The 23,283-nt window shown below is 31.1% G+C and overlaps 2 protein-coding genes across 2 annotated transcripts; one reads left to right on the forward strand and one right to left on the reverse strand.

The window, feature by feature from the left end:
* Nucleotides 1-1,659: 1,659 nt before the first annotated feature.
* LOC137820018 (uncharacterized) lies at nucleotides 1,660-12,670 on the reverse strand. The gene is made up of 12 exons (XM_068623786.1): nucleotides 11,825-12,670; nucleotides 9,249-9,423; nucleotides 9,008-9,091; nucleotides 8,501-8,742; nucleotides 8,120-8,363; nucleotides 7,443-7,522; nucleotides 7,179-7,263; nucleotides 6,176-6,307; nucleotides 5,961-6,074; nucleotides 4,405-4,452; nucleotides 2,686-2,770; nucleotides 1,660-2,311 (listed from the first exon to the last, which is right to left on the reverse strand). The coding sequence occupies exons 1-12, from the start codon at nucleotides 11,965-11,967 to the stop codon at nucleotides 2,220-2,222; spliced, it is 1,524 nt and encodes a 507-aa protein (XP_068479887.1). The 5' UTR covers nucleotides 11,968-12,670; the 3' UTR covers nucleotides 1,660-2,219.
* Nucleotides 12,671-18,383: 5,713 nt separating this feature from the next.
* On the forward strand, nucleotides 18,384-22,636 carry LOC137821721 (RNA-binding protein 1-like). The gene is made up of 6 exons (XM_068626455.1): nucleotides 18,384-18,622; nucleotides 19,345-19,442; nucleotides 19,526-19,784; nucleotides 20,173-20,234; nucleotides 21,398-21,479; nucleotides 22,115-22,636. The coding sequence occupies exons 1-6, from the start codon at nucleotides 18,574-18,576 to the stop codon at nucleotides 22,219-22,221; spliced, it is 657 nt and encodes a 218-aa protein (XP_068482556.1). The 5' UTR covers nucleotides 18,384-18,573; the 3' UTR covers nucleotides 22,222-22,636.
* Nucleotides 22,637-23,283: the final 647 nt, after the last annotated feature.

The raw sequence follows: 23,283 nt of genomic DNA on the forward strand, positions 1-23,283 counted from the left end.
AAAAAATTCACTTTATCAAATAAATAAAAGTAATTCTTCTCAATTATTTAAAATATTACATGTAAATACATATCAATTTAAAAAACAACTATTTCCATAAAAAATATTATTTTCAAAATTAGTTATGCCAAAAATTAAAAAAAAAACGGTTCCTCAATCATTACTAGTTGAGAATAAATAGTAATTTTAATTTATATATTTTAAAAATAAGGAAATAAATATCTTTTTTTCTTTAAAATGTGTTCAGTTGAAGAAAAGTTTAGTCCAACTTCGTAATAGAATTGCAAAAAGACATCTGCCTGAATTGAGAGTTCTTTCAGAGGGCAACTTTAATATTCTCTATATCAATGTGAGGAATATTAATAATATATAACTAATACAAACTTTATAACACTTTTACTATTGATTGAATTTTAGAATTCACGAAGATTTTAGAAAGACTCGTACATTTTTTCATTTAAAGAATTTTGATATTTTTTTATTTAACAGTTAAAATAATAAAAAATATTGAAAACTATAATAGAAATATATTGAATATGATTTTTGTTAACAAAATTATAATTAAAATTTGGTTTGAAAATCACAATATAATGAATGTCAATATAAATGGTATAGATCTTGAGATGTCAGTCTAAGATATAATCTAACTGATATATATAAGTTGTATAATGATGCATAATAGAAAAGTTTTTATATAAAAAAATATAAATGGTATGAGTGTTCTTGAGTCCATGGAATAACAAATTATTTTAACGAATATATATAAATAAAAAGCTAGTATTTAAGACATGATAATTGTAATTTGAAAGTTTTGAATTGAAGGGAAGGGCGAAAGTAGTAGTACTACTAGTTGACTTAAAATCAAAAGGAATGCCCAAAGAGTGAGTGTGGAAAAGGCTGTGTTGATGATCAATCATTGATGTTGTTTGTGACGTATTCTCATCCTGGGCTCATTGAAGTCAGCAATTGGGATACGAGAAAAGCTTATGAACTCTGATCTTAAAATATTATCACATGTTCAGCAGAAACTAGTTTAGTGACTTTCACCTGCTGCTGTATTTTTACAAGTTTAACAAAACAAAAAAATAGCCTTTGGACATTTTCATTGGAAAGTGATCATCACAAAAAGATGAGACACTAGACTTTTCGTCATATATAATGTGTTTGTTTTTGTGTTATTTGAAAGGGGTGTCCCACCAATGAAATCAGGGTCCCACAATCCACCATTACATTAGTCATCCACGAATTAATTAATACACAGGCACATAGTCAAAATATATTTTTTTTTCATTCCATATCAACTTCTATCAAGATGTAATATAAAACATTCCATGTATTTAAACTTTTGTTTTTCATTCCTATAATATAACACTAAAATTGATATACGATTAAACAACAGGAATTAATTAAAAAATAAAAGGCATACAATTGAATTAGAAACATTTTTCTCATAAAATCAATTTAAACTATCAAATCCTCACCTTTTTAGATAAAGACACAAGTATTTGAAGACAATTATGGTGAAGCTGATAAGATTAGCTTGAATAATGTATCTCCTTTCTTAACCACCAAAAAAACGTAAAATAGAAAAGAAAAAGAGAATTAATGAGAAGGGATAAAGAGAGCAGAAAATGGTTGGCCTTAGTGGGGTGTAAGAGATTAACAAAATGTTGGTCCTATTCATTCAATTGAAGCATTAGCCAGTGAGTAGGACAATTGAGGTAGACGTCACTAAGTGCAGTTTTCCACATAAAATTGATAAAGGTAAAAGGGCAAGCAACCGAGAAGCTAAAGACGATACCACGATCCATCCCCGTGCATTGTCTTTGTTTTAATAGTTTAATGTTTGCTATCTTCCAATAAATGTACACATCACATCGAATAATTTTCAGGATGCTTTAATGGTTTCCTCAGCAAGTGTCCATAACTAACATTTAACCAGCAACTGCCACTAGAGAAGGCAAGTCTTCCACAGCCAACCTGGGCAGCCAGGACAGGAGCACTCAATGGCACAACTCTCAGTTCCTAAGTTGAAAATTCAAATACACACACGGTGTTTGCCCTACAAGCTTTGACAATGCGGTTCAACTACTTGCTGTACACACTGTTCTTGCAAATGGCATAGGAATTAAGGTTCCATATTACATGTTCTTGGCCAATATTTAAAGCCAAAGCAAGTACACAAAAACTCAACACGGTGGACTTCAATTTGCACAAAGTTATGGTAACATGGGATCTCCAGAAGACGCAAGCATTTGCAAACTTGTTTCTTCAGCTGCTCGTTTAGAAGCATAATCTTGCATGGAATCACCTGCAAATAATTATTAGATCATTAATGTAGTCAACTTCATTTAACTGCTGGGTTGGTCCAGCTCCTCTTTGAGTTTCGTTCAAATTGTTTCATGCCAGACTCAATTCAGTGCTTCTAAACTCTTTTTTTTCACCAGTGTTCGTCCTTGGGTCCTTCATGCAATACCGTTTTGATCCCTATATCCTATGTCAGCGTAGTATTCAGGAACACTACAACTAGTTTGACCCAGCATGTTCAACAGTTAAAACTACTTAGAAATGATTACGAAAATTCAGCTCGATATGCACACGTACATTAAGAAAGAAGACAAGGACCTTGCAAGAAAATAACTAGGAATTGTTCTCATGCCCACAAAACGTAATCACTAGACATACCAAAAGATTGACGAAGCCCTTCTTTTACAGCATCGAAGTTCTTGTAAGTGTAACCAACGAAGCTTAGATCTTTGGTAGTTAGCATCTGTAGGAATTAGGTGGAAGTTGAAACATTAAATTATGCCATTTTGTCTAACTATGATAGCAAGGTGTATGACAGATACGTTGAAACAAAAAATACGCAAGTTAACAATTTATTGAATGTCATACTTGATGAATACATCTTACATACTAAAAGAAAAGGACGGAAGAAGAATAAATAATCAGTGCACTGACAGTGGAAAGACCTTTATTTTGTCATCCAATCGAAGAATAATAATGTATAGTAGTTCGTTTACTGTTATAATAATCACCTTAAAATTATATTAAAAATTATTTTTGTTAATAGCGTAAAAAATTAGCTATTGAAGTCTGAGAAATACTCTCCAACTATGAACCAGAATAATCAAATAAAGACTTCTTGTAGTCCTGTCATAAACAGTAAAACACAAGGGCAAAACAAATTGATGAGATGCCAGCTGAAACAACTGTGAAGTATTTTGTAGTCACTTTAAGGACTTGAGTTCAAATCATGCTTATAAGAATCATGAGAGAGAAGAGAACCACACAGCAAAAGCTAACTACAGTATTAAGAGATCATAAAGCCTATGGAATTGGTTCCTAACATCCCCCCACATTCCCCAGCCCTATTATATGGGCTGGCACTAGTCCATGATTAGTCCAAGACAAACACTAAAATGTCAGTGTCATGCATGACCCGCTCTGCTTGTTTGCAGTTGAGAGACATGGTGAAAGACTCTAATACCAATTAATAAGAATCTTCGGAGAACCGCAATCACAATACCTAGCTCTGTAGTCGGAAAGCCTAAGACCTTACACTAGAATCTCGTACTTTCAGTGTGGGATGCAAGTCCCATACCTTGCAAATAAGGTGTTTAACCAAGGAGAGGAAGATGAGAATATGGGTAGTGACACTAGAGAGGAACAGTTGACCGCCACTGTAACTAACATCAAAGAAACGAAAGATTAAAAAGAAAACAAACAGAGAAGAACTGTTGATTAATTTAATTCTAATCAAGATATTAAAGATACTTGTCATCTTATAGTTTTGACATTAAAGAACAATGAACAATAAATAAATTATTTTCAAAACTCGTTCTCACTTTTCACTGTTATCAGAATCGGTACTGAAAAAGTATCACAAATCAGTGAAACCAAATTGACTATCGAGGAAGCATGACAACCATGGAGCAAGAATCTGACACTTGCATAATATATTTTTTATCATTTTCTTTTTCCACACGTGCGTTAGGATTTGCTAGAAGTTCAAAACATTTTCTAATCAAAACCTTAAAGTGCGATCCAAACAACTATATTTGAGATAATTGCAATACAATTAAGGTATGTTTGAATAAACATTTCTACTAGAGAAGTAAGAAGAATAAATTAAATGAGTTTTTTCATAAGTTAAAATTAGCCCATGTGTATGCTAAGTTATACAAGCTCTCCCATATTAGCTTTTCTAAAAGGTAATTTTTAACTCATACATAAACTATTTGAGTTTATGGAGAAGTTTGTTTAATTTTTTTCTTCTCCTAAAAGTATTTATGGACAAATTACCCAAACAAGTCCTTAACATGTCTTTACATACAACAATTGAAAGTGACATATTTTAGTGAAGAAAATTACGTAAAAAAAAACTAATCCAAACAAGTGTACCTTTCGTGAGGATCCAGACCCACTTCTTGCAGCTGTTGGTGGATCCACCTGACAATTCCCCAAAGAATACAATGAGAAAATCTTGAAGGCTTTTCAACAGCCAATTACAAAACATAAACATGGGCATTATACGCAATCAAGAATAAGTAAAAAAAATGTCATTGAAGTGGAAAGATTGAAGGGAAAATACATCCAAGAACTACCCATGATTGGTAAGGCTTCACTTTTAGTACAAAGATTCTCACATGATAGAAGTGGAAAGATTGAAGGGAAAATACATCCAAGATATTAACTGTCCATGATTGCTAAAGCTTCACTTTTAGTACAAAGATTCTCACAAGCTTCCACATATTGTACAATCCTAGCTTTTAGCAATTATCAGATCCCGGGTGGGGAGAGAGGAATTTACCTTTTTTATTTTAAAAGTTCCATATTGGCCATGAAAAGTACTAAAATTTAGAAATATATAACCAAGACAAATCTAGATTTAACAACAGAAACTTTGTTACGCTGGTTGGAGTGGAAGTAGTCTGGACTGGAATGAATTTAATCTCATTTTCGACTCAACCCAATTAAATTTAATTGGGTTAGATTGAGTTTAACTTTATTTTATTTAACCCAGATGAACCTAACCCTATTATAATTGGGCTGGAGGACTAGGTACGGATTGGGTAATCTTAAAAAAATTATCACCTTTTAAGAAAAGAAAAAACGTCAAAATAAATCTTTTTAATGTTTTCTTAATATTTGATGTTTCCAACACACTCCCTCACACTCAGGAATGAACATTCCGCGAAATTATATATTTATGAGTGGTCTAATAGGAGTCCGATAACAGTGACATAACATCGCCAAAGAATTCGACTATGATAGACTCTAAATGGTTTTGATACCATTTTAGTAATTGTGTTTATGCGTAACTCAACCTCACAAAATTGGCTTGTAAGGTGATGAGTGCACCCTATTTATATATTATAATCTAACATTATCCTAAGTCGATGTGAGATCTCTAACACACTCACTCACACCAAGAATGAACATCTCGAGGGTGGGATTAGATATTTATGGGTGGTCCAACAAAAGCCCAATAATAAGTGGCACAATAACCCCTAATAAACTTTACTAGAATAGACTCTGAATGATTCTGATACCATCTTAGTAGGTGGGTTCATACCTAACTCAACCTCACAAAATCGGTTTGTAAAGTAAGGAATACACCCAACTTATATATTATAATCTAGCCTGATTCCAATTCGATATGGGATCTCAAACAAACTTATTACCCAACCCAATTCTAATTGGGTGCACTAAAACAATACAACCCAACTCAACTCATAAAAGTGAAATAGGATTGGATTGGATTAGGTGGGTTCACAGGTTGAGTGCAACCCACTTAAACCCCTAATCGCTGGTAATATTGAAGCAACAATTTTCAAATGATTATAAGCTAAATTAGATATTTGCAGTTTTCCAACAGTTCGGAGCAGTTCTTCTGTAAGAGAATATACAAAATAAGAAATAATGTGGATATAGCGTGATGAGTTCCTATTGTATACCTCATCAAACTTCATGAAGTTTTGGGTATCCAGCTCCCCGTTAACTTGAGGTTTAAATGCTGCCTCCATTTCATACAGTTTATCCCACTCCACACCATTGAACCAAGGATGAGTCTGGTATATACATTAATATTAAGTATGACAGGAAAAAAAAAAAGAGGCTGACACAGCATTGCAGCAATATTATAATAATTAAAAGAAAATGAACACCTTACCTTTATTTCCTGGGCCCCTCGAGTACCTAACCTATGATCAACATCACACAGCAACCTATAAACTAGATCCTTGGCCTCAAGTGTTAACTGGGTATCTTCTGGAAATCTTAAATGATTTCTCCAGTGAACAATCTGAAAAAAATTAGTGAATTTAGTGCCAACCAAAAAGAACATAATCTTGGAACACCGACTCAGGGTAAAATAACTAAAAGGCATAAAATACACACAAATGGTTTAATTACTTCTCTTACATTTTCCCTCACAGAAGAGCGGACAGCGCTTGAGACACAGACTTACCTTGAGCGTAACTACTATTTAAAAGAATGCAGTTGGCTAAGATCAACAACTTGTTTAAAATCAAACTCCAGATCGTGCAAATGATCTTTTACCATGTTAAAAATCACATTTCCCAAAAGCTTTGAGTTATTATTAGTGCAAGCACGTAAATAGTTTTATTACATCTCCAACAGGTAACTTTTAATTCAAAAATAAATAAACTAATCTCTCAGTCCCATCTCCATCCAAGAATACCTTGATGTCCTATCTTAGCTAATTTTGAATATTGTTTAAATTAATAAATTGTGCAAATGAGGATTGGCTAAAGTGCTTAACTGAAATGATTGAACAGCGTCCCTGACCTTGGGACGAAACAACTATCACCACACCAGACTTTTAGCCACCTATCCCCGTTTTTTATTAGTTGTCATGTTTATCGAGAGGAAAAGAGGGAGGGGATAAAATATTTGAGTCTCAAAGAATACTTGTACTAACAACAGGAAACAGTGCCAATTCATACATAAGCTTAAACTGCCTGCCTCCCTTGGCTTTTCCAGGATTTCATTAGAGGATACAGAAAAGCAGTAGAATAATTGAGTTAAGAATACAAGCAGTAACAATAGGAAATGGCTCAGAGTGTCAAGTCCCCATCAGATTAAACTACAAATGAGATGCAACCATTTATTATTTTATAATGAGAAATCTTTAAACCAATTAAGATTGGTACCTTTCTGCATGTGGTTATTGGGTCATCGGAGTAAAATGGAGGGTAACCAACCAGCATTTCATACATTATTGCTCCCAGTGACCACCTGCCATATGATCAAGCCAATTAAAAATTGTACAAATTTCAAATTTTGACCAGCCAAAAGAGTTTCTCCACTCTCGACAGAATTACAGCCTAGATTAAATACAACAAAAAAGAGCAGCAATCTTCCCCGCTGATAAGTTTACAATGTCTAAAACAGAAATACTTCAGGTAAGAACTAACCAGTCACATTCCATCCCATAGCCTTTTTTCAGAAGTACTTCAGGAGCAATGTAGTCTGGTGTCCCCACCGTTGAAAATGCCTAGCAACGAGAAAAAAGGGAACAGAGTAAACTGAAAGGCTTTCTTGTTTCAGAAAAATTTGAATAAGGGCAATAGCAATTGTAGATCATGCAATTGAAAAGCATAATTCATGTGCAATGGATTCAATAACAACCGTGATCAAGATCTAAGATCTTATTGAAGAGAATAATTGCATTGTAGCCCAAGTTACACCATCCTCAAACCATACAATAAGACTGCACATAGGGACAGAGTCATACTACAATTGAGACAGGACCAAAGCTTAAAAATATTAAAACCTCCCCATTTTCATAATTCAAAATATAAAAGCTTGGAGTTAGGACCCTACAAAGACATTTTTTCCTTAAAGAACTTTCAATAATTTTATCCCCCCACCCTCCAAAAAAAAGACACAAATGTTTAAATCCTACCTCTCTTTACTTTTGTATCATTCAATTAAAGAAAATGAATCTTCCAATATCAATGCAGGTTTTGATTTAGACCACAGAATCCAAACCCAGACTATGAAACCAATGACACAGACATGAGCGTGATATAAGAAAGCTTGAATCATCTCTATGAACATATCTTCTTGGGTTTAAATAACTAAAGCATACCAACTTCCTCCTGTTCATCTGCCAATGTTGAAGCTGTTCACGTGGACTTCTCCAGCTGCTCCGATTGTCTGCATCTCGCAAACATCCATCAACATCCATTGGCTCTGCCAAAGTTTCATCATCCATGGTCTGATTTTCATGCAGTGTAGACAAGGCAATACAATCGAGAGGCTTACAGAGACCAAAATCAGAGAGCTTCATGTGACCATTTTTATCCAGAAGTAGGTTATCAGGTTTAATATCTCTGAAAAATAGATGATGATTGACAACATTAATAGATTTGCTTAGCATGTAAAAACAATCCATTTCAGCACCCTATAAACCATCACCCCAGATATAACAAATTAAGCTAACATCTTTAAGAGCAGGGCCAAACTGAACCTGTGAATGTAATTGTGCTTGTGAATAGATTCTATGGCCAGAACACTTTGTGCAATATAAAATCTAGCAACATTTTCACTTAAGGTGTCTTCCCTCATCAGCAAAGTCATAATGTCACCCCCAGGTAGATACTCCATAATCAAATACAAGTACTCAGCATCCTGAAATGAGTAGTAAAGTTTCACAATGCAATGACTGGCAACTTCAGCCAGCAAGTTCCTCTCAGCTCTAACATGTTCCACCTGTAAAATAAATGGAGCTCATGTAAATAAAATAGCAAATAAGCATTCTTCAAGACATTTAGTCATCCACTAACATGGGTGATCCTTCCTAAATGGAGACAGTATAACCCATTAATATTGGAATAATACATTTCAGCCACAACAGAACTTTAAAGGACTATATAGAACACTAAATTACATGTCAAGTCTGTTATTTACATCCGGACTATGCATCCATTAGTCATTTTTACGTTTTGTTCTACTCAGAACATTGTATATTTCCCACCTGGCCTCTCCTAAGCATTTCAGATTTCTTCAGCTTTTTCATAGCATAAATATTTCCAGATTTCTTCTCACGACACAGTCTGACCTGTAATTGAACAAGTTAGCATAAAATAAAACCGTTACATAGTAAGCAGTCAGCACAAAGAAAGTTTCCATTTGCAAACAACACAATAATAATATATTGCATATTATCCACCTAAAACCCTTTCATGCACAAAAATGCATGCCAGGGCAGTACTGACCTCCCCAAAAGCCCCCCTTCCAATGATGGTCAAAAGTTCAAAATCATTAACACAAATCTTGTGCCTTTTCAATCGCATATATTCAGTCTCCTTCCTCTCTAAATCTTTGATAAGGTTGATCCGCTCCTCATTTGGCACATCCGAAGATGCTAATTTTCTTTCTAACACCCAACGCCTTGAATAAAAAAATTGTCAGTGTCAGCAACTCCAAAACAAAATATGAACAAGATATTTACACCATACTAGAGACTGTTTTATGAAAAGAAGTAAGCATGGCCACTAGAACAGAGGCCAAGATACACTTTAGCATCTTCAACTGTTTCCTTTTTCAGATGAAACTCACAAAAAGGAAGAGCATGCATTAGGTTGTTTCACTGTGACCAGATTAGGCCAAATTATGATGTCATATCAAACAAGGTGACGAATACCTCATATTGTCAAGCCATTAAATATTATGATTTCGTTCATTAATGGCTACACAGGCATCATGTTATAGTGACATACCTTTCAAAGCAAAAAATTGAAAGAAATACACAGTTATTTCATCCATGGTGTTGAAGATAATTCCAAAGCAAATAACTTAATTATTCGCAGAGACCCAAATAGTCAATCTATAGTATAAACATATCATTGTCCTCGTTTATGATTCAAAGTAGTTTGAGACACTTTTATTCCAACAAAGCCTTATGATTGCATCAATGTTGTCCTTTACTTTCAGGCTCCATAATTTGGTCACTTGGCATCGAACCAAATGAGGTGCTTGTGTGGCTGTTTGCTATGCTTAATAAATGGTATGAAAATGAAAACACACCCATTTATATAAATTAAAAAAAAAATCTGTGAAAAGGTTGTATGATTATGAGATTAGTTATCTTGAGTCCTTTTAATAATGCAGTCAATCTAAGCTTGCCCGTATATTTGTAAATCAGGGTTGATTGTATAATCTTACTCAAGACATTAACAAATATAGCTAAATTATTATCTATGACCAAGAGAAGGTAAAAAGTAAAAAATCACAATAAACAACATGCACAGTTCAAGTTGTCTAACCATAAAAAGAGCAGGCAAATCATTTATTAACAGAGACCAGAATGCTCAATCAGTTTAAAGGTATCATTATCCTAGCTTATGATTCTAAGAGGAAGAGACATATGTTTGTTCCTATTTAGTAGCCATGTCTTTTCATTGCATCAATATTGTCCTTTAGCTCCCATTTAAGTTGGTCCCTGCCATCAAATTACCACATCAGGTGCTTTTGTGGCTGTTTGCCATGCTTATCACATCGCATGAAAATGGAAAGACGCATTTGGTAGAAATAAAATAGTAGTCCGTGTAATCTAGTGATTCAATGTGAACATTAGAAAAATGTGGCTGAGAAGCTGCCAAACCCAACTGGTATATGAAAAGGTCGTATGATTATGATATGTTCATTCTAGCACTGACCAATATGCTGACATGGCAGATCAGAGCAATGAGTGAACTCAACAACAAACTGAGGAAGAGATTTCAATTGCTAAGAGCAGAACAAGACATGAAGTTAGGAAACCAATGAGATTTAGAGATTACAGAGGAATGTGCTGTGTAAACAAAATAATAAGGATGAAGGGAAAAGCCAAAATTAGCTTTAGGAATTGTGCAGAAAATATTAATACCTCTCCTATATCGGTATAGTACCAACTTTCTTATGTCTTTTAAGTTAATGCGATCAATCTAGTCTGACCCATATTTTTGTAGATCAGGGTTGATTGTATAAACCTTACTCAGACATTAACAAATATAGCTAAATTATGATTTGTGACCACAAGATGGCAAAAGGTGAAAAAGAACAAAAGAGAGAAAATTTTCGGTCCTAGTTGTCTAACCATAAAAGGAGAAGGTAGTTAATTTATAGATTCACAGCTTGACAATAAATATCAAACCAAAGAATACAGATATGAAGTTGAGGAGTGTGGTGATCCTCCAAGATGTACTTGGGTTTCTCCTTCCTCACTGTAAGATTTAAGCTTCCATGTCACATGTGTACTCTCGGCAACTTATTAAGACAGGAATTGGGCAATTGAAGTTGGGGTCATGAAGAACAGCCTAGATCATACACCATGGCATTTACTTAAACTAAGAGACCCAAGCTTCTATACGGTGGAAGACAAAATAAAACCCATTGAGTCTCACGCCAACTATGTGGACGAATTGATTACTGTGTATCAAATACTCTATGCATTAACTTCAACTCAAGAACCAGAACTTCCAAACAAAGCAAATGGAGTGTGCAATTATGGATTACTTTAAAAATCATTAGTCAAACCAAACAGAATCACACAAGAACCGTTAAATTGAGCAATTATCAACTATGGGCGAACGAAGCCCAAATACAGTGATTCACACCTAGATTACCTCAGCTACGAAGGCATGAGAAGCTGAAAAAGGATTGGGCTCGATTGGGCTCGATTAAATTATAAGATCTAACCCGAATTAGCATTGGGCTCGATTTCAACGAAAGGACTAAGTTCCCTAAACACGGACGTTCGAAAGTAGCTGGAAAAAATATAAGAAAATTGAATAATCAACAATTTCGGTACCTCTCCTTCCTCTCTTGGATGTTCTTCATCTGAGCCCTATAATGATTCTCAATGAACTTCTTCGCCGCCGCCACCCTCTCCATGGTCAGGCTTGACCCCAACACCTCCTCCGCTACCTTCTCTTCCTCCTCGAGATCCTCCATCTCTCTCCCCGCTGTGAGCGTTGTCTAGCACTCTGAGTGTGAGTGAGAGAGAGAGAATAATGTGTAACTCCAACTCCAAGTGTATCTATTCTTTATTATATCTATATAATATAAATCTAACCTATCTGATTCTTCTCAACCTTTTCTCTCTCTCTACCCTCAACACACGCACTTCCTCTCTCTACAAAACACCCTGGAGCTCTTATTTATTGCAACAACGAGGAGATGATGGCAAAGATGCATTAAAGAAAAAGGCACGAAATAAGCTCCTCCGCACACCTCCCCATCCTAATCCCTGCACCTCCCTCGCATCCTGACCAGAGCGCTCCTAGTAGAGATTACGTGGCAAAATCCTGTTCCATGACGCAGGCGGAGGAGCGTGCGTCGCGGCGCAGGGGAACCAGGCCTGGAATAGATTAATGGAAAAGTGTGTTGCGCGGAGGGCGTGACGCGCTGGAGAAGGAGCGTGTGGAACACTCTGCGATGTGGTAGGAGAGGGCGTCGCTGTCACTATCATAAATGAAATTTGGTGATTTTAGTACATGAGAACAACAAGGAGTGGGGCCCAGTGTGACTTGCGTTGATTGGGTCGTGACACCCACTCTCCTTGCTTGAGACGTCTCTTTTAATTAAATTCTATGCAGTGTTATTGGGTGGTGGTGTTGTGTTATGGGTTAAGGTGCAGTGCGATGTGGTTGTGTTCAGTGAGCTTTCGCCCTATGCATGCATTTTCATCACTGGATATGAGTTGTCACACTCTTATTCTATCTGTTTTTCTTTTCTTCTTTTTCCATAATAATAAACTTCCCCGTTTCACCTCCACTCGCACCTTCCAATGAATCCACCAATTTATTTATATTTTAAATAATTATTTATTTATCCTTACATATTATATATATATATATAATATTTGTTGAAAAAAAATTATTTATGTACCCATCACTAGGGCAAGGTCCAAAACAAATAGATAGTTATTGGAGTTTAGTTAGACAACTTTTAAATTCTTTTTAACCTTGTAAAAATAATTTGATAAGCATCATCAAATTAATATTTTAACACTAGATATTAATTTATTTCTTAATATGACACACACCCTATATGCCTTATAAATCCTTTGATTATAAAAGAAGCAAACATATTAAATGCATTTCAAAGCATTATTAAATTATTACCAAAATCTAACATAAGGGATAGATAATCGAGTTATTTTAATAATTATAATTAGGATTGTGTTTTGAGATATAATAAAAATTCAAGAAAAACAAAACGCTTTGAACATGTTTGCACCTTAAAGATTTTTTTTGTTATTATAGGCTGTGGTTGAGAAATATTACTGATGTGTTGTGTACTAAAACAATGTCCAATATAAAATCTTGATAATAAGTTAGTTGAATGTGAGTGTATGATCTATTTTACATCAAACTCAAGTTAGATAAGGAATTTCCATAAAAAGATATAATTAATTTTTTTATAGGAATCTACTTATTAAAAATTAAACTTTACTTCATTAAACAAACCTTTTGAAGTAATCAATTTATTAAAATAATCATAAAAATAATTATTCTATTTATTATCATTATATTCAATTTTTTAAATTTATATATTTATTAATTTTTAAATTGTTAAAACATGATATTAAAAATTCCAAACTTGTAAATTTATAACAAAATAATTTATATTTTTTTAAAGATTTTATTTTCTAAATAAATTATTGAATATATTATGTTCTTTTAAGCATATTTAAAACGAATAAATAAGTTAAACTTGAAATTTTATAAAATGTTATATGTATTTGAAAAAATGTGTGTTTTAAACCAAACTAATTGATCAAACTTGTACAAAACATATAAACTAATGGACATTGTATATTCTTTATTAATGTCAAATTCAAATCTGATAAAGGAACATAGCAACTACAATGGTACTGTAAAAAGAAGGATAATGGTAAAACTTGTTATGTTTATAAAAAAAGTGAGAGAGAGAAATTGATAAGAGATTTTATTTGAGAAAGAATAGCAAAGAAAATTCAAAGATTTGAGAATATATTAGTTAGTCTATAAATGTTTTTGTAAACAAAGCATAAAAGAAAGTGAATAATGAAAACCCAATTTAATCTTATATTGATAAAGAAGAAAATTGTTATTATAAAATAAAATTTATTATTTATTATTAAAACTGAAAAGGTAATCATGTTCTTTTTTTTTTGTTTGATTCTTTTATAATCTATATAAATAATAATATTTTCTTATATATTAGGTACAAATTATTATTTTATTTTATCCTTAATAATATTCCGAAAGCATAATACAAAAATTATAATAAAAGATATTAATATAAAAGTATTGAAAAAAAAAGTAAATCATTGGAGTAAAATAATAACCACAAAAGAAACTAATAAATAGATTTTTAGTTTGATAAAAAATAATTATTTAAGTTATATATATAATTATGTTGTAAATATTTTTTATTTAAAAAATAATTATAACAAATATTTATGTTTTTTGTAATAATTATAATAACAATAAAAAAAGTTAGCTTTTTATATAAAATATTTTTTATTTTTTATTATTTTTTTTACCAAAATTACCTTTATTTTCACTTTTTTTAGTATTTTTCTGAGCCTAAAAGGTAACAGTAATAATTTGTATTTTAAATTAACAAACACAGTAAATTATTTTAAGATTGGTGGTACAAACATATGCACAGTCATTTTAAAAAAATATTTTTAATATTTATATACACAGTCATCTAGCACATGGGTGGACCATTCTACATTATTAATCTAGAATAAAATATGTAAAAGAAAAAAAAGTAAAAAAAAAAAATATTTGACTTCGTATTGTTTGTGTTAAAAGTTTACTCACTTGTTTATGTAATTATTAATTGCTTTCATCGAGCTATTTTCGAATTTTAATTATTTTTATAACATTATTTAAGAAAATTTATAAAATAAGATAAGAAGTATCGCACAGTGAGCTAAACTGATCTTTAATAGTAATATTTTATTACTTTAATCTGTTTTCTCAAATTATCTATAAGATATTCTTTAAAATACAAATAAATTATGTTAGCAAGATAATTGAAACAGTGATCTTATTTAGAAAACAAAAATACATTCTATATAGTAAAAACAGAATTTCATATCTGAGAAACTTTTTTCACATAACTTTTATAAAATTAACTATCTTAATTTTATCATTTTCACTTTAAATGGTTAAACCAGATTAACATAATTGAATCCAATTATTTAAACCTAAAATGCAAGGTCTATAGCTGAATAGTCACTTGCACATTTTGTTTTATTGTTGGTTTTTTTTTTTCCGGTAACGATGATAAGCATATATCCCAAAGTAAAATGTACAAGAAAATTATTTATTTTTTATAATATAGTTACTAATGTCATAAGAAAATAAAAAATAGTATAGTAAACTTGTGTTTTTATTATTTGGTTTGCATTTTTTATAATATTAATCTAAAAAATTAATTTTTTCTCTTTTTTAAAATCTTTATAATATATTTATTATAAAACTCTTGGCAGATTTATTTTTTCATTCTTACCCATACTTAAACTCTTTTTCTCTGTTTAACATAATTTTTTTTATAAAAAACTATTTTTCTCCTCCGTCCTTCTTTTCTAGTTTCTCATTTCATCTTTCAATTCTTTTAAAATTATAACTTAAGGTTGTGTTTGGATTAAGGAGTGAATGTGTGAGGATTTGAGGGAGTGGATGTGAGAAAAAAGTGTGAACAAAATGAAGTTGTTTGGATTTATGTATGTTAGAGTGGATGTGTGAGAAAAGTTTATTGGAATTTGTGAGTGATAGAATGGTTGTGAGGAAATTTTGATTTTTTTTAAATGTGTAAAATGTAAGTTTACAAATTTATCCTTATATTTAAAAATATTTTAATAATAAAATATGAAGTATTTTTGCATAAATTTGAGTTAATTAAAATTTTGTAATTATTTCCAATACCATTGAATAATTATTTAAACAAAAACACGAATTTTTTATCATTAACACATAATTTTTTTTCATAAAAATAATAAATTTGTAAGTGACATGATGAGTATGATTGAAATTTTAATTTTTTAATTAATGAAAACTTAAAATTACAACTTTTTTTATATTTTAAAAAAATAATTTATTTATTTATATAAATAACTATATCTAATTTTATTATATTATAATTTTATTTATTATTAATAATAAATAATTATTATTAAATATTTGATATAAAAAAAAATTATTATTAATAATACTATTATTTAATAATTTTATTTAATTTATATTTATTATCATTATTTTAAAATTATATTTTATTAATAATATCATTAAATATTTGTGTTGGTTAAATTTATTGTAATAATTAATATTTATATTTAGATAATTTTAATATTATTTTATTTATATTATATTATGTTATATATTAAGTAATCTTCTACTTTTACGCAAAGACAAAAAAAAAGGCTAAAATGGAAAAAATACACTTGCTTACGTGGCTTTCTTCAAGGTTCTTTGCAATATGAGAATAAGTAAGGAAAGTAATATTCACAGTGATCCTCTCTTCCTCTTCCGCGTACATCAGCAGATCAAAACAAAGAATATCATTGCACTTTCATCATCGTGAAGAGTACATCCTTTAAAGCAAACAAGCCTTTGTGTAGATTACTCAATTTTCGTTATAATAAATGTCACTTTAAAATAATATTTTTTTTGTTTTTAATTATTTTAATACTGTTTTCTACTATTATATAGTTAGTTGTCAAGTTAATTGATAAGAATGATTTCTCTAATTTGACTATTGACCAAAATTTGGTTTTATTTACTTGTGTTATACTAAGACTTTAAGATATTAGAGTTGTCATAAATTACGGAGATTTTATGAGAATCATAGTTGGAATAGAAAAATCACAATTAAACTTTGATAAAAAAATAGTTATATTTAATTTTAATTTTATTTAGTTATTATGTATGGATTGATACTTTAATATTATTGAATGGTGTATTAAACTTTGAATGGTCATTTTGAATTGAAATGCTAAGAACATGAAATCAAGATAATAGATGTTTATAACTCCACATTTTAAACATGTTGAGAATTTTTGAATAGGTAGAAATAGGTTCCGGATGAATTTTGAAATTGTTTTAATTTATTACATATAATTATTTTTTAGTAATAAAAATACGAGAGAACTTTTGTTTTCTCATATGAACATATGTAGTTTTCTCATATTTGTATCTTAAAAATATATCTCTCTTCATAGGGATTTAATATATACATCCAAAAAGTTTAAAAATAAAATTCAATTTAAATCTATCTAATCCTTCTGCTGCTCACTAAGGAGCTCTATTACCTGCAATCTTCCCGTGTAAATACACGATCATCACAATTAGAGAAACAACACAACCAAATAACAGGTTAAGTTAGCCATATAAAACAAAATTCTATTAAATTTCTATTTATATGCCCTTTTATTTAAAATTATTCAGGAGTCATTTAAAATATATTACTTCTACTCTAAAGGAATTTTCTAAATCCTTACATTATTAAAAAAAAAAAGAGACAATTTTTCATCAAGTCATTGAAAAAAAAAAAATTGTTACATATCTTATATTAGAAATAACAATATTTCATAATAGAAAAGTTTTATAAAATAAAATAAAATTTAAATTTTACCTATTAATATGATTTTAAAGTAATTTATAATAATGAGAATTTAGTATATTTACTTATATATTTGTTATCGAATTATCTATAATATATAGTTTCATATACAGATTTTCATCATCTCAACACAATTTTATAATATTGAGTTAAATTTAAAATTTACTTTTTAATAAAAAAATATTTTAAAATGTAAATTTGTAGTTTCTAAGAGGTCTCCACATTACTTCTTAAATATACTTTGAACATATGAACTAAATCTATATTTTAATGTATTAATACACTTTTAACATATGAATTGAAATTATTAATATGTGGTTATTGAAAAATTCCTATTCATGAAAAGTTTGAATTATCTGCACTCTGTATACTGTTACTGAATTATGATTTGATTTATAACTTATGAATTATATGAATAGACCATATTATAAAGTAAGTAATAATTATATTTATGTCTACAAATATAGAGTTTATATATAGTTCTTTTTTCGATATTGTTTCAATAATGAACTATTTTTCACGTAATAATATATTATTGTATATATAAAAAGTTTATAATTATTTGGAGTGTTAGGTTTATTTTCGAGCAAATTTGAATTTTAATTCTCAATCAAAATTATTCATTTTTTTTATTTAAAACCTAAACTACTATTTTAAAACTTTTTTTATTTGTTTTAAATAAATTCAGATAATGTTCCAATTTGTTAATTTGAACTACTTATCTATTACTTTTGCATTTAGTACCAACCAGAAATGTATAATATTCCATCCTACTAATTTTTATACGTAATAAAAAATAATTATAATAATTTGTTTATAGATAATAAAGAAGAAAATTAGATAACTGTTAACACTCGCAAGGGAGTGTCTGTTCCCTTTACTTTATTCACATTTCTTTCTTTCTTTCGACTGTGGCCAAAGAGAGAGGAGCGAGTGTTCATGGCGGATCCCTACTACTCGTATGGTGCTCCGGCAGCCGCGGACGGAGGTACTCACTGATATTCCCTGCTTTTACAAAATCCCAAATAATCTTGTCCATTTCTAATTTTTAATTCCTTTTTCGTCGCACAAACACGTATAGAACTACAAAACCAAACCAGTTTCACATGTTTTAACCACTGGATTCATAGTAGCTGTTCTGTTAGTTTCTTAAAGTTTCAACAATTACTTTTATTCTTCAACACTAAACCCTAAATGAGTTATTATAGAAAACGGGCGCACCAGTAATTAGACTCTGTTTCTTCAAAGGTTAAACCATTGCCTTACTCCTTACAATTGTCTCCATTTTAAGTGTTAGTTTTGATACAAGAAAACTCTGGGTTTTAGTCCATGATATAAAAGTTATTTTGATCCCCATTCAAAACACTAGAATATTTTGATGGTTTAAAACTGCTGTAAAACTGAAGAGAGAAAACTTTTTGATGGTCTAGAGTGCATGTTTGGATAACCATAAAATGAATGAACTTAAACCTAGAAGCAAAATTTTGTTTCTTAGATGGTATAGTCAGATCAACTTATAAATCCGCTGTAAAAGCTTTTTTTTTTGTGGTGTTAAAATATGGCAGAAACTGTGTAAGGACTAAAGGTCTTACAATTTTTACACAGGAACTAGAACTTAAAATGAGAAAACTATACCTATGAAATAAATACTTTAACCTCTTATTACGGAAAATAATGATTATGTTTTGACCATTGTTTTGGTTCTGTCAGCAAGCATTGGGAGGACCAGCTTCGCTGGTTATATTCCAACGGAGCCTTCAAATTCCACTGAATTGCGGGGTATTGGATCAGATTACCTGCAGAGAGACGTAAAAGCTTTATAATACTACTTTGAGTTGTTATGTGACCATGTGGGATGGATTTTCATTTTTAATTTTGATTGTTTCCGCAGATAGGCTTGTTTTATAGTGCTGATGATACTTTGGGATCTAGGGTTCATTCTGAGCCTGTTAAGGGTTATTCACCTCTCGCAGATCCTGAGCTGACTAAAAAACGAGATATGGCACCACTAGGTATTAGTCATGGTGTTTCTGATGTAAACAGTAAAAGAGCGTCATCTAAAAGCAGTTACGATGGCCTGCCCGCAGCAGACTCCAACATTCTGTTTGTTGGTGGACTTCCAAATAACTGCACCAGAAGGGAAGTTGGGCGTATCCTTTGTGGCTTATATATGTCTGCCTGTGTGCATTTGCATATTGCCTTTTGTTCCTGGCATAGCAATAACGAATAGGAACAAAGTATTTTGAAATTAACTGTACTGGATTTACTATACGAGATTGTAATTTGCCTTGTAAGTTTAATAGCATATGGAGATTAAATCACTTGGTGTCCAAAATAACTTTAAGGGTATGCTTGGGAGTGAAATTTTGAAGAGAAAAAGAAGGGAGGTGAAAATTCTATTGGTTTTGTAAACACTAGATAACTCTTAATTTAAAAATGAAAATATTGCCCTTCTTTCTCTCTTCCTCCAAGATACATTTCCAATATACGTTGTATTTTGTTGTAATGTTTATATGAAGCCTTGACCCATGCCCATAGATCTTTTCCGCCCCTTTATTGGCTATAAGGATATCAGAGTTGTTCACAAGGAGCCTAGACGTGTAAGTGTGTTAATTAAGAATTTCATGTTGTTTATTTTAGAATATTTCAATAATATACAATCTACTTTAATTGTCTTGTCCAGGAAAGAGAACAAATGCATATAAGGTCATGATTATTATACTTGTTGCAATATTCCTCTAGTTAATAATCATGGTAGTCAAAATTTATAGAATTGCACGATTCTACACTTCTGCTATGCCTTGACGAGTTTGTCCATACTTAAAATCTTTGCAGAGCAAAATCGGTAGACTCATAGTGTGGAATTGTAAAACGGTGGAATTGGCCTGTTTCATGAGTTTGTGTGGATCAAGTTTTTGTGTGCCAACTTTCAGAGTTTGGTCCAGTTTCTCTCTCTGTTTTTTTAGTTTTGGCCTTCTGAAAACCTAAGCTCAATATCCAAGCCCCAAAACCAACTTTTCTGTAGCACCAATACCTTCAGTGGCATCACTTCATCAACCTCTCGCACAAACTCTGCCTCCTCTCTAACCCAAACCCTAAAACTTTTGCAAGGACCATTTTGACCAGAGCTCTTCTCCACCATGTTTTAGAATTGGACTGACTCTCTGTTTGGTTCCTCTGCCTCTTTAGCTGTGGTTCACGGGTTCTCTTTCTGATTTCACTGGTTCATCTTACTAGATGGTGGAAATGAGGATCTCTTGAGTGATTATGATTTTAATTTGGATGATCTATTAGAGGTCTAGTCTAGGTGTTCATGTTTTGTGTTTTGACTAGGAGTAGTAGTCACCAGGCACCACTGCAGTATTTTAACTTGCTTTGTTTTTCATTTTTGACTTGGAATTATGAGTTCTGTATGGAGTTTAGTTGTTGACTTTTTTATGGTTATTAATCTAACATTATAAATTTAAGCTTACTTAAGTATCAGCTGTGCTATATGGAATTTCCCCTTTCTTATATATGCTATGTCATATGCATATGATTTTTATATTGTAGAATCTTATGCATCACGTTACGATTCCCCGATTTACAATTCAGTGTCTCCTTTCCAGTCTGAATAATACAATCTTGAGTTTGACTACCTTGTTAGTAATACATTAGCTTTGGTAGGTAGATATATTAACTGTAGAGTGTTAACCTACGCTATTTCGTTGTGCTTCATTTATTATGAATAATGAATCGTTTTTAAATGATCGGGATGCTGCAGAGCGGTGACAAGGCTGTGACTTTGTGTTTTGTGGAGTTTCTTGACTCCAAATGTGCTCTCACTGCCCTGGAAGCCCTGCAAGGTAATTTTTTTTCTGGATTGCATATAATTATGTTTTATATCTATGCACAGTCCTGAGGATGTTATCGAAAAAGTGAAATATGAAAGTAGGCTATTGAATAATATGGAATCTCTGATTCTACGGTGGGTTGTGGATCAAAATAGAGAGCACTAACATTTATTTATGCCAATATCCTAATTAAAGTATCAGTACTAACCCAATTATAACTTACTAAGCACTTACTCAACCAGACTTGTAACGAATAAAGAATAATCTTAAATATCATAATGACTTGACAGTTTAGATATGTAACAATTTATGTTGTAACTAAGTCTATTGTATGTGAATTGTGTTTTCACCAGAAACAGCTTCTCTGCTTTGGATGTCAACAAAAGCTATTTTTTTTATATAATTTATTCTTATTAGAAACACACACCCCTCTAAAAAAAGTTGAATATTATAAGTAAATTTCTCATATTCCATGTATTCATATATTAAATATAAATCTAAATGTACAATGTTTGTAAGAAGGTGTACTACTCCATGTAAACTTAGCCTTTGGTTGGAAATTGTCAATTTGAAATTTAAATTAAAAGGTCCTTAAACAACATATGTATGTGTGTGGGTTGTATACTCAATGGTAAAACTTGATGCAGGGTACAAGTTTGATGATAAATTGCCTGACTCGCCAACCCTAAAAATACAGTTTGCGCACTTCCCATTTCGTCTACCGTCTGAACATGGCAACAGCTTAACAGCATGATACTCACGGCTGGACATTAATTTCTTGGGTGATAATATATCTTGATGGTGCTCAGATGAACTCTATCAGATAGAGACATTCACTTTTATACTCCGAATTATAGGTTAGATCTGCCTGGCTGTTGAATATAGGATATGGGAGCAAGAAGTCTGGCAACAGGACAATTTTAATCTAAAATATGTTGATAGAATTTTCATTATCCCCTATCATCAGTAAGCCTCTCCAATCACCGGATTAAGGCCGTGGCTTGTACATTTGAGTTTTTACCCTCTTATATCTGACAATGCTTGAACTTCATGTATTTGGCTGCTCATTTTAATCTTTTATGCCCAAGAAGGGGGTTGTAACTATGGTCATGACTTGTGAAAATAATACTAATAGTTCGAAGTTGGCACAGTAGCCAATGGTAAAATAAGTATTTTTGGTCACTATATGTAAATTGAACTCTCTAGACAAAAAGAAACATGAAATTACACTTGGCCTAATCGTGACACATCCTATAATATGAAATATGTTTAGAAATAGACGGTAAAAGAACAATTGTGAATATGAAGTTCCATACACTGTTGTACTTTACTGATGACGATCTTTTTAATGTTGTATCTCCTCAATTTCTCAATAAGTGGTATTGAAATAATTAATTTAAAGTGATTATTTGTTCATGTGATTATATAACAATAAAAAATGAACCTAGGTATATGGATATTTTGAATTTAAAAACTGAGTCTGTGTGATTGAAGATTCTTTGTATTAAAACTTTTTTTGATTTAAACTATGGATTTTATTGATGTGAACTATTGATAATACACATGTTTTGAAGTAGATGTTTTCTTTTGGCATCTCTGGACATTTTTTCTCCATACTTTTTATGAAAAAGCCTAATTTGAAAGATATTTTCTAGATTTGAAAATATTTTTAAAATTTTAAAATTTATAATATAAAATTATATTTTTAATTGTAAAATTTAAAAATTATTTTCTAGATTCAAAAATATTTTTTTAACTATACAATTTAAAAAATAAAAATATTGTATTCTGAAAATTGTAGAATTCATTTATATTA

The sequence above is a fragment of the Phaseolus vulgaris genome, chromosome 9 (genome assembly GCF_000499845.2).
Source record: "Phaseolus vulgaris cultivar G19833 chromosome 9, P. vulgaris v2.0, whole genome shotgun sequence".
NCBI lineage: Eukaryota > Viridiplantae > Streptophyta > Magnoliopsida > Fabales > Fabaceae > Phaseolus > Phaseolus vulgaris.